This window comes from Arvicanthis niloticus, chromosome 2 (genome assembly GCF_011762505.2).
Source record: "Arvicanthis niloticus isolate mArvNil1 chromosome 2, mArvNil1.pat.X, whole genome shotgun sequence".
NCBI lineage: Eukaryota > Metazoa > Chordata > Mammalia > Rodentia > Muridae > Arvicanthis > Arvicanthis niloticus.
Window position 1 is genome coordinate 60,707,522 of NC_047659.1, and position 15,639 is coordinate 60,723,160.

A 15,639-nucleotide genomic window follows, 5' to 3' on the forward strand; every position below is an offset into this window, starting at 1 on the left:
TATATTTTTTAAAAAATAGATATATTTAGACCATCGAGTATGATTCAAGTGTTTAAAAACAATGACAGCATTAAAATTGCAGGCAAATGAATGTAAATAGAAAATAATTTCCTGAATAAAGTAACCCTGATTTAGAAAGACAAAGATAGTATATATTCACTTATAAGTGGATATTAGCTCTTTAGTAATGAATAATCATGTTACAATACATAGATTCAGAAAGGCTAAGTTACAAAGAAGTCTCAATAAGGACAAATGGTTACAAAGAAGTCTCAATAAGGACAAATGGTTCATCCTAGAAATGGGAAATAGAATTTGCAGATGGACTAGCCCTAAGTGGGGATGGGAAAAGAAGGGATCAGGTGGTGAATGGAGAGAGTACTGGTAGAGACTACTGGAATTGGTGATTATTTGGGGGATCTGATAGTTAGTGCATTAGAAACTCCTTGGAATATACAAAGGTAACTCTAGAGAATACTCCTTGAAATAGGGGACATGAAGTCTGAACTGGCCATCTTCTGTAATCAGGCAAGACTTCCAGTGTTGGATTGTGACATTAACCCAGCCAAACAACCTTCAACCTACAATTTTTCCTGCTTGTAAGATTGGCTAGCGTAATGGTAGCTCAGAACTCATGACAATGGCCAAGTGACTTCAACTTGAGGCCTATGCCAAAAGAGAAAGCTGATGTCTGACCCTTGATGGCCAAGACCAGAGGCTTGACAGCCCACAGATCCTGGATATCAACAAATATGTCCAACTGAGGAAAAATCCAGTTAAATGATTTCTAATGATATTATACTACATTTATACTTCAATGACTATCTCAGTCATCATAAGAGAGGCTTGCTCTATCAGCTGATGGGAACAGATGCAGAAATCCCAAGCCAAACATTTGGTGGAACTCAGGAACATGAATTAGAGGGAGAGGAAAGATTATAAGAGACAGAGGGTTTGAGGACACCAGGACATGGCTCATGGAATCAAATAAGAAGGACTCATAGGGGCTTATAAAGACTGAACTAACAATCAGGGAGCCTGTATGAATCTGAGTTAGGTCTTCTACATATATCTTATGGTTGTGTAGCTTGGTGTTCCTATAGGACCCCTAAGAGTGAGAGAATAAGTATCTCTGACTCTTTTGCCTGCACGGGATCATTTTTCTCCTACTGAGTTGCCTTGTCCAACCTCAATATGAGTGTTTGTAATTAGTCTTATTGTAACTTGTTGTACAGTGTTTGGTTGATATCTCTGGGAGGCCTGCTTTTTTATGAAGGCATGCTACATATTCTGACTATGCTTTTCACCCCTGCAAATCTTCTTTTTGTCTCTAGAAGACAAGTTTTCTTGGGAGTCATCAATTTTGTCTGGCTCTCATAATCTTTTTGTGTTTTTTGCACCTAGCTCATTAATTCATAGAGGAGGGGTTTGAGTATTACAAAATTTCTCATCTGCATATTACTCAGTTCTGGGTCTCTGTGTTAGTTTCTATCTACAGCAGAATGAATCTTCTCTGATGATGTCCAACAATAGCACCATCCGTGAGTATAGCAAAATGGTATTAGAAGTCATGTTATTGCTGTTTTTTTAAAATATTTGGCTTTCTCCAGGCCCATACCATACCAAGTCTAAAGTTCTAAGTCATCTAAGCTCTGTCTGGCATGAGCTTTGTCTCATGAAATGGGCCTTATAAACAAGCAGATGGTAGCTTTTAACTCCTACACTATTTGTATCACTATTACATCACCATATCTTAAAGGCAGTCCACTTTTCTAGATAACATGGCTTGTAGCTGTCATAATGTTTATCTTTCTCCTCTAGTAGTGTGCAGAGTATACAGAGTATCTTCCAGTACCATGACCACCCATTTGTAGCAGTGAAGACTCTAGATAGGCACTACTTTTTGATATTCATTGAGTTATGTAGGTATCTTCCTCATCACTATGCTGATACCATCAGTTTGTAGACTAAGCAACTGAATTGGTAATAGCCTGGGTTGTTGAGTCTCCCTGTGTCACCTTTGGTCAATAAGTCAATTAAATTTAACCCATTCCTGGAACTGGAAGTTTGATTTGAGGTAAAAAGTCATCTAATTGGGAAATTGTTTCCTCTGTTATATGGTGATTCCATTTAGATTTCTTTCATATGAGCATATAATTTAGGAAGCTTCTTGAATAGTAGGTTTCATATGGCCCTTCAACTAGCCTTTAGTGTTAGTTGTTCCTCCTGTATTCATTACCTACTCCTCTTCTCCATCCTTCTACACATCTACTCTTCTAATTCCAGTCTTCCTCCACCTCACCATAAGTGTATATAATCTTTGCCTTTCTTTGTGAGATCTCCTTTGCCCAAGCTCCTTACTTAACTTCTATGGTTACATGAATTGAATCATGTATATCAAAGGTTTAAAAGCTAGCATTCACACAAAATATAAAACATACAGTATTTATCTTTTGGGTCTTGGGCACATCACTCAGGATGATTTTTGGAATTCCATTTATTTAATTATAAGTATCATAACTTTGTGAGATTTGTGTTTGTTTTGTTTTATCTCAAAGTTTCCTTTTATATGAGTTGCATATAACATTTTGCAGAAAACAGATTTTTCCATATAATGTGTTCTGACTACAGTTTCTCTTCCACCAATTCCTTGCAGAATCTCCCTAACTCTCAATCCCTCTAAAACCAAGGCCTTTTTGTTGGTCACTCTCAATAAAAAACAAACTGATATAAAAAAATAAAAATGAACAAACCAGAATAGCACAAAGCAGACAAATCAACAATAACAATAACAACAACAACAACAGAAAGATGCCAAGAAAAGTTCACAAAACACATATGGACACAGAGATACAAGCATTTGCATTCACAGAAACCCTATGCAGGCTCAAAACAAAAAAAAAATGGAAATAATATATAAGCCAGAGCTAAAGACCTATAAAGGAATAAAAGGACCTCGTAAAATATTATGAGACATAAAACCTCCATGAATACTATTGAGCTTGTTTGCATTAGCTGTTTGTTGCTAGACATAGAACCTGCCCGTAAGTGTGTTTCCTATACCCTGTCAGACTTTTCTGTAGAAAAATAACTTTTCATTTGTGTTTGTTTATCTATTAGAAATAGTTTCTAGGTTAGGGATGGGAGTTTTTGTCTATTTATCCTTTCACCACTGGCACTATATCTGGCTTAGACCTATGCTGTCTATGTTCATGCTTCCACCATCTCTAAATTTACATGTGCCTTAGTCCTGTTGTATCTTAAGGCATTGCTTCCTTGGTGTCTTTCATCCCTACTGGCTCTCATATTTTTTCCGCTTTATTGTACAGATAATATACTGACCTTGAGGGGAAAGATTTGATGGCAACATCCCATTTATGACTAAGTATAACAAGGGCTCTCAATCTCTAAACATTTACAGTTGTGGGTCTCTGTACTTGTGCCCATCTACTACAGAAGAAAACTTGTCAGACAATGGATGAGCAAGACACTACCTATGGGTGTAGTACAATGTTTTTGCGAGTGATTTTTATTGCTGTGCTCTTCTAGTGGAACACTAGTATTTGGTCTTCATCTGGGTCTATGGTCTATCCATTCTTTGGTTCTAGGCCATTAAAACAGTGTTGGGGATGGGTTTCATCTCATAAAGTGGACCTTAAATCCAATCAGATGGTGGTTGGTTACATCCATAAATTTTGTGCCACTGTTACACCAGAGTATTTTGCAGGCAGATATTGTAGATAAAAAGTTTTGGATCTCTGTCAATGTTTACTTTGCTTCTTCATAGCATGCAGAGTTCCTTCCAGGACCATGAGCTCTAGTCAGTAGAGATGGGGTAAATATAATATCCAGCTTGACTTTACAGTTTTTAGTAAGTTACATAGTTGTTGTCTGCAGCAGTAGACCTTACCATAGTTTTTTTAGAGCAACAAATAGCCTTGGCAGTAGACTAAGTTGTTTTGTGTATTCTATGGGGCCCCTTAAACAAACAATTCAATTAGGTGTAACCATTTCTTGGCACTAAAGGTTTCATTTTGTGGCAAGTGATGTTAAGTTGGGGATTTGTCTCCTGCCTCATTTGGGAATTTTATTTAGATTTCTCTCATATATGTACATATTTTAAGACATTTCTACTGAATTATGTTTTTATATGACCTCTCAAGGGACCCATTGTTTATCTGGCTTTCACTATAATCCCTCAGTTACTCCTTCTTTTCATCACCCTCCCTGTTGGATCCTTCTGTTTCAGTTGATGAACATGTATATTGCTTCTAATTTCTGCTTATTATGTATAGAGCAGCAATGAACATATCTCTGTAATAGGTTATAGAGCCCTTTGGTTATATGCCCAGGAGTTTTATAATTGTACCTTGGTATATTTCTATTTCCAGATTTTTGAGGAACTACTGCATTGATTTCCAGAGTAGTAGTACAAGTTTACAATCCCACAAGCAATGATTGAGTGTTCCCTTTTCCTAACACCCTCTTTACAAACTGAACAGCACTCCCCATTGCTGAAGGCCATACTTACAGTAGTGATTAATCAGTAGAGTTGGTGCCTACATAGGGCCTTTACTCCTATGTGCTATAATATTAGATAATGAAAGGTACTCAGCACGCTACCAAAAGAGAAACATATACACTAATCCAGTCACAAATACTTTGATCTACAATATTCTGCCTGAAGATATCCTAGGGAAATGATGGCATGAACCTTGTGAGAGTAACTAAACAATATCTTATTTGACTTAAGGTCCATTCCATTATATGGAACTCCTATCTGATACAGCTTTGTTGACCATGAATCTAGGACTAGATATCCCTGGGACATAGAGTAGAACCAAGTGCTACTGTTTTAGAACAAAACCAAACCAACCAAACCAAACCAAACCAAACCAAACCAAACCAAACCAAACCAAACCAAACCAAACCACTAACAAAAAATGAGTCACAGTGGCATTATATTATTCTCATAGGTTGCCAAGTGCTACTGTTTTAGAACAAAACCAAACCAAATCAAACCAACCAAACTAAACCAAACAAAACAACTAACAAAAATGAGTCCCAGTGGCATTATATTATTCTCATAGGTCAGTGCCTGGCTCAGCCATCACTAATCAACTATTCCCTGCAGTAGATTGAAACAAATACAAGCATCCACAGCTAGATATTATACAAAGAAGTGGAGACCTTGGAACATTCATCTCTAATACTTCCTGTCAGAGCTTGGGAACCCTGTTGCAGAAGAGATAAATTGTGTAAGATCCAGAAGAGATGGAGGACACCAAGAAAACGAGACCCTCTAAGTCAGTGCTTAGACCCTTAGATATAGTTCCTAATACTATGACCCTTAGATATAGTTCCTTATGTTGTAGTGACCTGCCAACAATTATTTTTTTCTGTGCTATTCTATAACTGCGATCTTGCTATTGTGAATTGTAATATAAATATTTGTGGTTTTTGATGTCTTAGGCAATCCCTGTAAAAGGTTCATTTGACCCCAGAGATCATGACCCACAAGTTGAGAACTGTGGCTCTAAGTCAAATGTTTAATGGACACCCATATACATATGAACTCACAGAGACTGAGACAGCATTCACAAGGTTTCTGTGGATCTCTATCAAATGAGATCCTAGAGCTAAAGAGGAAGTGTGAGTTTATCTCCACATCTAAATTTGTTTCCTGTGCCTTTTTTGGTATCTTTTACTTATGTTTGTTTGTTTTGTTTTATACTGATGTGTTAGTTTTGTTTTACTTTATTATTATCCCTTAGAAGCAAACTTGTTATCTTGTCAGACAGAAAGTTTGTAGATTTGCATTGTATGGGATGTGGGAAGGAACTGGGTAGAGGAAACTGTAGCCTGAATATATTATGTAAGAATTTTTGTATAAAATTAAAAGAAAAAAAAAAGCAAGTTGAGCAACTATGAGTAACAAGCCATAAGCAGTCCTTTATGAACTCTGCAATACAACTGATTTCAGGTTCCTCCTAAGTTTGAGCTCCTGCCTTGCATTCCATCAATGAATGTGATTTAGTATGTAAGCCAAACAAACAATCAAATAAGTAAAATCTTCTCTCAAGTTACCTTTGGTCGTGGTGTTCATCACAACAGTAATGATCCTAGTTAAGAAACTTATTTAGAGTTATGTCTGTCTGTTTGTCTGTGTAAGCCTATATCTATATCAATATATAACATCTGTCTGTTTATCTTTGTATCTGTCTGTCCATCATCTATCATCTATCTATCTATCTATCTATCTATCCATCTATCTATCTTCCATGGTTTGTCTGTCTGTCTGAATATCTACCACCTATCATCTGCATCTGTCTATCGATTTGTCTAATATATATATATATATATATATATATATATATGTCACCTAATCAATCTGTCCATCTGTCATGTATCTATCTCACGTCTATCTATCTATCTATCTATCTATCTATCTATCTATCTATCTATCTATCTATCTATAACTATCAATTATTATTGTCATCTATAGTCTATTTATCTATATACTTAATCTATCTACATTTGAGGCTATTGTGGAAAGTATTATTTTCCTAAGTTCTTTCTCCTTTTGCCTGTCTTTTACCTATCAGAAATTAATAAATTTCTGTATTAATTTTGTATCCTGCCACATGAATGAATGTGTTTGTCAACTGCAGAGACTTGCTAGTGGAGTTTTAGGAATTTTTATGTACAAGGCTTTATCATCTTCAAATAAAGAAACACTGATATTTTCCTTTCTTTCATATTTCCTTGCTTTTCTTCAGTACTCTTAAGATTTCAGGTATCATATTGAATAGGCATGAAGAGAGTACATATTTTTGTTTTTCCTGATTATAGTAGAAATGCTTTGGGTTTCTTCCTTCAGGCTGATGTTGCCTGTGGGCTTACTATAAATTGATTTTGTTATGTTGGGGTTTTCCCCATGTATCCTTAGTCTTTTTAAGGCTTTTTTAAAAATCAGAAATAGATATTGTATTTTTTCAAAAGCCTTCCTGTATATGAGATAGTCATGTGGGTTTTGTTTTTTGACATGTTTATGGTTGATTATGTTTACCAACTTATGTGTTTTGAACCTATTTAAAGGGACTCTAACAGGCCCAAGCACAGCAAACATGGCTTTGACAGGCCTTGATTTTCCCTTATTCCCTTTTCCTATATAAAATCCATTAGATTACATTCCTAAGGCTAGGCACCATGATATATTTCCTTATTTCATCACTTCCTCCTCCTGAAGCTGATTATCAATGTCCAGCTATGAAAGTATTGAAATTCTGGAATCAAAAGCCCAAATTGCATTCCATGAATAACATGTCCAATCAAAATTAAACACCTAATCCTAACTTAGAGCTTCCCCTTTCACATTTGTAAACTGCTATTTCTCTATGGGCCCTATCTGTCTATCTCAGTCTGAAAGAAGCAGTCCTTTGTCTCTTGGGGCAAATATCCTTTTCGCCCCTCTCTCTTGCTTTTTTCCCTTCCTCTCTTGTCCTCTATCTCCTGTCTCTGATTTTTATTCCCTGAGCTTTGTCTCCTTTTAAAAAATAAATCTTTATGCTGAGACCTTGGTCTTGTGTTTCCTTTGCTGTTATATCTGTATTATATGATAGATATAGGTCTAATTTTTTTGAAGAACTTCTATAATGTCTATAATTGTTTGTATTCTAGTTTACTGGTTTTTTTGGCCTATATTTCTGCCTGTATTTGTAGTCATTTTTATTTGTTATCTTAGACTTTCTGACTGGGATAAAGGTAAGTACAAAGCGATTTTAATTTTCATTTCCTTAACTGCTAAGGATATTGAACATTTAAACAAAATTATCAGCTTTTTTATTTCTCCTTTTAAGAACTCTTTTATTTAAATTTTTCATTTTATTTATTTGAGTTTATTATGTTTTAAACACCAACTCCTTATCAGAAATATAGCTGGCAGAGAGTTTTCCAACTCTGTAGGCTGCCTCCTCTCTTGAACATGGTATTTTTTATTCTACAGAAACTTAATTTCATGAAGAAGTCTCTTTTGTTAGTCGTTCTTGGTTTTTGTAATACTGAGGTTTGTTGAGGATGTTTTTCCATGCATTGAAAATTGAAGCATGTTACTCTGTGTGTGTTTGACCATGTGTATGTGTATGTTTTGGGGCAGTGGGTGGACAGGTGTGTGTGTGTCTGTGTACCTATAAAGTCTAGAAGAAAGCAATGAATTTCATGGAGCCTGAGTTTCAAGTGGTTGTAGCCATGCAACACAGGTGGTGAGAAACAAACTCATATCTTTGGAAAGATAGGAAAGGTTCCTTAGCTGTTGAGCCATTATCCAAATTTATTCATTATAAAGGTCTTTCGCTGAAACTAAGAGCTGTCCAAAGTTAGTGGTTAGGAAGTTTCATTGACATCCTTTCCCATGTCCTCCAAAAGAATAGGGTTATAGTTTTAGACTGGGTCATGCCCGGCTTTTAACATGGAGATTGGAATTCAGGTCTTTATGTTTGTGCAAGAAGCTCTCTTATAGATTGACCCATCATCCCATTCTTCATATTCAGTAGATTTAATCAAGGGTAAAATATATCAATCATATTTTGCTGAGTATGAAAATGTCATAGCCTGGAAAGAATAACTATATATAGTTTTCAAATGCATGAAAGAACTTAGACTTAGCCTTGTAGTTTGATTTGTAGTTTGATACATTGTTTGATTTTCAGAACCACCTATGAGGGTGAAATCTCCTACCCATGATTCATGTGGATATTTCATATCCAAATCATGTTCTTATGTGATAAATGGTGGGACCAGGTATGATTGTTTGGATCTGAATGAGTCATGAATGATAAGTCTTGTGAACTGAACAATCCATTCACAAATTTGTTTGTCAGTGAACTATCTAGAGAGTAGCTATCTTATAAAAGTGACTTTGGCTTCATTTCTTATATTTCTCTCTTCTGTATTCATGACTAATGTGGCATTAGGGTCAATGTGTAGGGTCTCCACATCTCAAGACTGTTCAGATGCAACTTCTTGTTTCGGTGCTTAGAGCCGCTAGAAATATGAGATAAATAATATTTTATTATTTGTAAATTCTTCAGCCACATAACTGGTTAAAATACCAAAAGAGAATTTAGGAAAACATTCAAAATAATTGGAACTTTGGGGAAAATAAATGTATGTCAAACTGCTATTTAAAAAGTAATGAGTTTACTTTCCCTCAAGAGATCTCTTTCCCCTGGGTCAATCCTAGGGAGATATTTTAAGTTGATCCATTTATGCAAGGAAAATGTATAAGGGAGGATTCTATAAATCCTGTAGGATTAAGTTATTTGCCATGTTGCTTAATACCTGCATACATAGTGCTCAGTTTTTATATATGAAATTCTACTGAAATATTTCTATTCACACTCAGGTTGGTAACAAATAGGTAGATCAAATAAGTTTACATCTTAATTTCCTTTATCTTTATTCATTATAGGCATACTTTAGACATACTATGTATAAAATGGCTAGAAACAATGATGCATAGATTCCCAGGACTCATGGATTTTTATAATTACTTTTTATTGTGGTGTTGCATTTAGTAATTATGTTTATTTTACTTATCATAAGAAATGTTTGTGCAAACATACCTTAAATTTTATATTATTAAGTCATATTGATTGACATATTGTAAATTATTAATTTAGAAATATATTGAAGAACAGAGAAATTAAATCAAAGCAGACCTAGCACAAAACATGCCCAAACTAGAAAATATGATATGTAACGTGAACTCAGTGAAGATCTGTCAGCAGACAGACCCTTCAAGTAGAATATGCATTGAGTAATTCAATTAAATTGAATAAATTGAGTAATTCAATAAATAATCTTCAAGTGTTTTCTACTTTTTCACAGATGTCATACTTTTTTGATCATAGAACCTGTAGAAGATTCTTGTATTTGCTGTTTTTCTCTATCTCCTGATGAACAATCATTCTGGTTTTCCTGAATTAAAATTTGTCAAGTAGAAACACCACATATATTTTTATTTTTGTTCATGTTGGGTCAGGTCATCCTTGACACCCCATAATCGTACTTTTCAAGCATGAGTTCCATTACCAATATTTAAAAATAGAAACTCACACATGAAGCACTTATACTGTACTAAATAAGACGAGAGATAATCTGCAGATTTATAAACAATGTTCAGAATTGTTCCTCAAATTTAAAGAAATTTTTTATGATATTCTAATAGATTTTATGATAAATAAAACCTATATTCTAAGACAATTATTTATTTTAGTCATTTATTTCAATCTTTTTTTTTTTTTGTATTTTACAACAAGGTTTCATATAGCCCAGGATGAATTTGAACTCCCTATGCAGCTTACAGATGACACTGAAACCCAGAGATCATTGTGTTATATACCATTTGAGTACTGGGATTGCAAGATTTATCACCTTTCCAGTTTATATTTTCCTAGGAGTGAACACAGAACTCTACCTTGTAGACAGATACTCTGTGTCATATCATGTAAAGTAGCTTATTTAGATTTTAGATGGCTTTATGAATATTGTTACTTTTTAGTTAATTTTTAATTACACCATTTGACTAATTATCACTAGTTTAGGTCTTAATTGATAATTAGTCCAACAATCTAGAGTTGTACTGAGTTATTCTGAGTTTGTAGCATTTCCCAGTATCATTGAGTAAAATTTCTTCCTAAACTGAGTTAGTGAAAAGCAATTGGTATTATTGAAGATGAGGGTCTGTATATTTTCCCTTAAATATGAAATTTTCTCTCTTTCTTGCTTTGAACTTTTTCTTTTCAGGTTAACTAGTGACTAGTGAGAACATATAGATATAACCAAACAAAATGATATTTGAGAAAGCATAATGCTACAAGTTCCAATAGATCTGTGGAAATAATACTTGTTTTGCACATAGTATTTATTCATCAGAAAGTAGTATGAGTTCATTATTCCACTTAGCACCCTGTTTAAGAGCTGCTTCAAGTTCTCAATAAATAAAACTGATACTACATTTTGTAGAGTGTGAATATCTATTGTTTACTGGACTACCTTCATTAATATACTGGCTGTGTAAGGTTGTATATGTGCATGTATGTGTCTATGCATTATACAAGTTTGTCGGTTAAACATGAAGACATGCAATGGCATTCTTTCCTGTCCACTTCTCTGTCCTGTAACTTTGTTAGGTTGATAGTACCTCTCTAGGAAGCTAAGACAATTTAAATTCTCCTCCTACTACTCAGAAAAGACCTACAGAGTTTTGTCTTCCAAAATATAAGGAACAATATCTATGTTTCCACCATTTCTTTAGAAATATAAATTGTAGCTCAGTACCGGATAAACATGCCTATGACTAAAATACATGGTTAGTGGAGGAAAGATGGTCCAAAGTTCAAGTTCACCATCAGATACAAACTAAGTATGAGGCTTGCCTGGGCTACAAGAAATGTATTTATGTTCCCTTAGAGAAGAAATACAATGTGACATTTGAATTGTTTTATGGAAAATGCTTATTCTCACTATGATTATTATGTATTAGTTGGTAGTATCACTACATTTTAGAATATATTTGCAAAATATCTAGATATGTAAAACACTGTTAATCATCTTAAAAATATTAGCCTTTAATATAGAGAATATCCTGTTTAGGAAGTATTTCTGTACATTGGTATGTCTAAGTTATTTATTTTATTTTAGTTTTGTAGACCTTTATAATTCAAATTAGCAGAAGTGAGAAGATGCTCAATTTCACAGATGTGACTGAATTTGTTCTTTTGGGCTTAACCAGCAGAAAGGAATTGCAAGTTCTCTTCTTTGTCATCTTTCTCATGGTCTATATAGTTACCATGGTGGGCAACATTGGCATGATGATATTAATTAAGATCAGTCCACAGCTAAGCAGCCCAATGTACTTTTTCCTGAGCCATTTGTCATTTACTGATGTGGGGTTTTCTTCCAATGTTACTCCTAAAATGCTGGAAAACTTACTGTCAAAGACAAAAACAATTTCTTATGCTGGCTGCTTGGTACAGTGCTTCTTCTTCATTGCTCTTGTTCATGTAGAAATCTTCATTCTTGCTGTCATGGCCTTTGACAGGTACATGGCCATTGGAAAGCCTCTGCTCTATGGCAGCAAAATGTCCAGGGTGGTTTGCATTCGACTTATTTCTTTCCCATACATATATGGGTTTTTGACGAGTCTGGCTGCAACCTTATGGACATATGGCTTATACTTCTGTGGGAAAACTGAGATCAACCACTTCTACTGTGCAGACCCACCCCTCATCAAGATGGCCTGTGCAGGGACTTTTGTAAAAGAATATACAATGCTATTTCTTGCAGGGATTAACTTCACATATTCCTTGATTGTTGTCATCATCTCTTACCTGTTCATACTCATTGCCATTCTCAGAATGCGCTCAGCAGAAGGCAGGCGCAAGGCATTTTCCACCTGTGGGTCTCACCTCACAGCTGTTGGCATATTTTATGGCACTCTCATCTTCATGTATCTCAGACGACCTACTGAGGAGTCGGTGGAGCAAGGAAAGATGGTGGCAGTGTTCTATACCACAGTGATCCCCATGCTAAATCCCATGATCTACAGTCTGAGGAACAAGGATGTCAAGGAAGCCATGGACAAAGTGATTACCAAGAAGTTCTTAACAAAATAAAATAAAACATTGCCTGTTTTGTTTTCTATTGTTTGTCAGGAAAAAAAAGATACTATCTCAAGCATAAGAATAGGGATGTTAAGATTCTTCATGGGTAGAAAGAATAGAATAAGGCATACAAGTTAGAGAAAAACAAAACGAATTGTGAATTGTTGATGAATGCATTGAAAATTGATTCCAATGGATAAAATAAATGTAATGACTCTACATGGAACTCGTAGGCCACTAGGTTAAATATTAATATGCTTAAATAATAATATAGGATATATTATTTCTTATTTAAATTTGTATTAGGTAAATCTATGAGGTTTTATTCATTTGGACATTGATTTTGGCAGACATGAGACAGAGTATTTAAGTTATGTTCCTATATGAGAAAAGGAATAATTTTTTTATTATGCTCATAAGCTTGTTTTCTTTCACAGCTCATTTAAAAGGGTGAAGTTCATTTAATTAGTATTATTTTAAAATTAAAACCATGCCTTGTCTAGTGCTTTCTCAGCTATTTTAAAACACAGTAGTTTTCTCATTATTTTCCTATACTTCCAATTTTAATGTTCATGAGATCACATATTACATTTCTCTGTTTGTTCTATCTATATTCAGATTGATCGAAAGACGTGTAGTATTTGAGAGTAAATATGTCCTTCTATAATGTATATCCTCTTGAATTAACTTAGTAAATTAAGCTGACATTTCTCTAGAATATTTTGTCACTCTTTGGTACTACTGTAGTTTACTTAATTTTTGCATTTGAATTTGAAAAAAATGTTCAAAATTATCTGTGTTTTAAAATTTTTATTGGAATCTGTCAAACAAATTTAACACAGAAGGATATATATTTCATATTGTTCACTAATATAATACAAGGATGTGCAGATAATTTAACAACTTACTTTTTTAAAATTCATGTTCTTTAAAAAAAGCTTTGTGGTATAAAAATATACAGCTAAACAAGGATAAGTTATATTGCTTATTTTCTTCTTTTTACTCTTTTTTGAGTTATTACATATTACTTTATAATTTCTTGGTGCAAATATGTTCATACAATGGATTTTATTTCATAGTAGGCATGAGGAGGTTTAAGATATTTCAGTTTTGGATGTTGAAGGATGCAGAGGAAAAAAATGGCTGAATACTTTTCTGTCCTTAGTTTAGGAGACTATACTGAGCTTAGAGTTGAAAAGCATTAATTTTTTCAACCTGTTTTCTGCTTAAACTGGGCTTAAAGATATATCCTCATAGTTATTTTATATATTCATATTTTTCTTCAATTTCAGGATATACTAGATACAATTCCATAAAGGAACTTATATATTGAAATCTGTGAAAGTGGGATTGTAGAAATAATTATGTTTTTCATTCCTCATATATAATTGGCGTTGAAAGAGATGGATAGTCAGATATGCTACCTGAGATCATCACAAATACACTATGAAAAAATTTATGTTCTTCACATATCAAAATTAGATAAAAGGGTATTTGTGCAATTTCATATAAATTATTAAAACTGTAGTTTTGATTACAGATGTGGTTCACCTAGTAGTTTCTTCCCTAAGTTACTGGATACTTGTAGTTCTATTCATTTGCCCAAATTCTTCCAAGTGACTTCATACTTTGAACCTGGCTTTGACATCTGAAACAGACACAAAAATGCATCTAGCATGTATTGTTGAAATCATTAATCCTCCCATAGGATGCTTTTCAGATTAGTTACATAGAAGGATGGACAGCCATTATTTTTTGGACCCATAATAGCCATTTTGTGAAGGAAAATGAGCAGAAGCATGTGCCAGTAGGAGACAAATAGGGTGATGTCAAGAATATTGATCTCTCAGTTTTCCGAACAGTTATTCTAACAAGTCTACTCCACTTCTACCTACGAGACACTGCTAGTATTTCAGTCATCATTTCTTTCACAATTATTTTAGTACCTTTGGGAGATTATCTCAGTGTTCTTAATGAGTAAGACTGCAATATAAATATTGAGAAATTATCATTTTCTTTTCTCTTTTCCTGTCAATGTAAGTCAGTATGTTTTGAGATAGTTAAAGTAGAGATTGATGATACATTTGGATGTAAGAATTGTAGGTGAAACCTTGAAAAGAAAATTAGTACATCTTTATTGACTTATTTGTAATCAAAGGTATTTGTTGGGCTGCTAATTTTGTTTTAAAATATACAAGAATAGATTTGGGTATATTTTAAACAAAATTATACTATATAATTTAATAATGTACAATTTGTTGTTTATCTCTAAGAGAAAAGTTCAATGTTAATGTAAGCAAATTTTCTTTTCTGTAAATTATAGACTTTACTAATTTTATAGATGATACTCATATCTGTAATAAAGTAATATTGATCCAGAAGCCACTTGTGATCTGATCATATTTCAAAGAGATCATCAGAATTCCGGGTAGATTATAGAAGCAAGGGCCTTTTTTCTCTGAAGCCTAGACCACTCAGAGGTTACAAAAGCCTAAATTAATTAATAGAAGTTTATGTAGAAAATGAATGGTTTGAATCTGTGTTGGAGAATAATCAATAATAAATATCAGTTAGAATTAATATGCTAATAGGGTAAGTTATCAAATAAGATTGAATGAAGTATATTAAATGTACAAAAGTGTTACTAAATCGATTGCTTAGTAGTATGGGTCTGCCAGTTAATAGACATCTGACCCAGGGAGATCTGCTAAACTGTTAACTGCTTCTATTTTGTCATTTATAAAACAAACATGCAGATAGAAGAGTTTTACAGCACTACTCATGTAAATAATTTTTTGAATTTATACAAATATTATAAACCTGGTACAGTGTCACTAAAAATTTCTTTTTAGAAATGTTCACTGTTGAAATAACATTTGATGGAAAAATATGTGGAATACAATGGTATAGCAAAGATCAAAATGCTTCTAAAATTGTGTGTGTGACCATTTGTTATATATATATATCTCACATG

At 33.8% G+C, this 15,639-nt stretch overlaps 1 protein-coding gene across 1 annotated transcript; it reads left to right on the plus strand.

Moving 5' to 3' along the window:
* The first annotated feature begins 9,291 nt into the window (after positions 1-9,291).
* LOC117704128 (olfactory receptor 5M3-like) lies at positions 9,292-15,134 on the plus strand. The gene is made up of 2 exons (XM_076929009.1): positions 9,292-9,403; positions 11,704-15,134. Exon 2 carries the CDS (start codon positions 11,745-11,747, stop codon positions 12,675-12,677), a length of 933 nt encoding a protein of 310 aa, XP_076785124.1. The 5' UTR covers positions 9,292-9,403; positions 11,704-11,744; the 3' UTR covers positions 12,678-15,134.
* The last annotated feature ends 505 nt before the right edge of the window (positions 15,135-15,639 follow it).

What these genes read in the sequence shown, in the direction of transcription:
- LOC117704128 (XM_076929009.1), top strand. Translation starts at nt 11,745, where the DNA reads ATGCTCAATTTCACAGATGTGACTGAATTTGTTCTTTTGGGCTTAACC.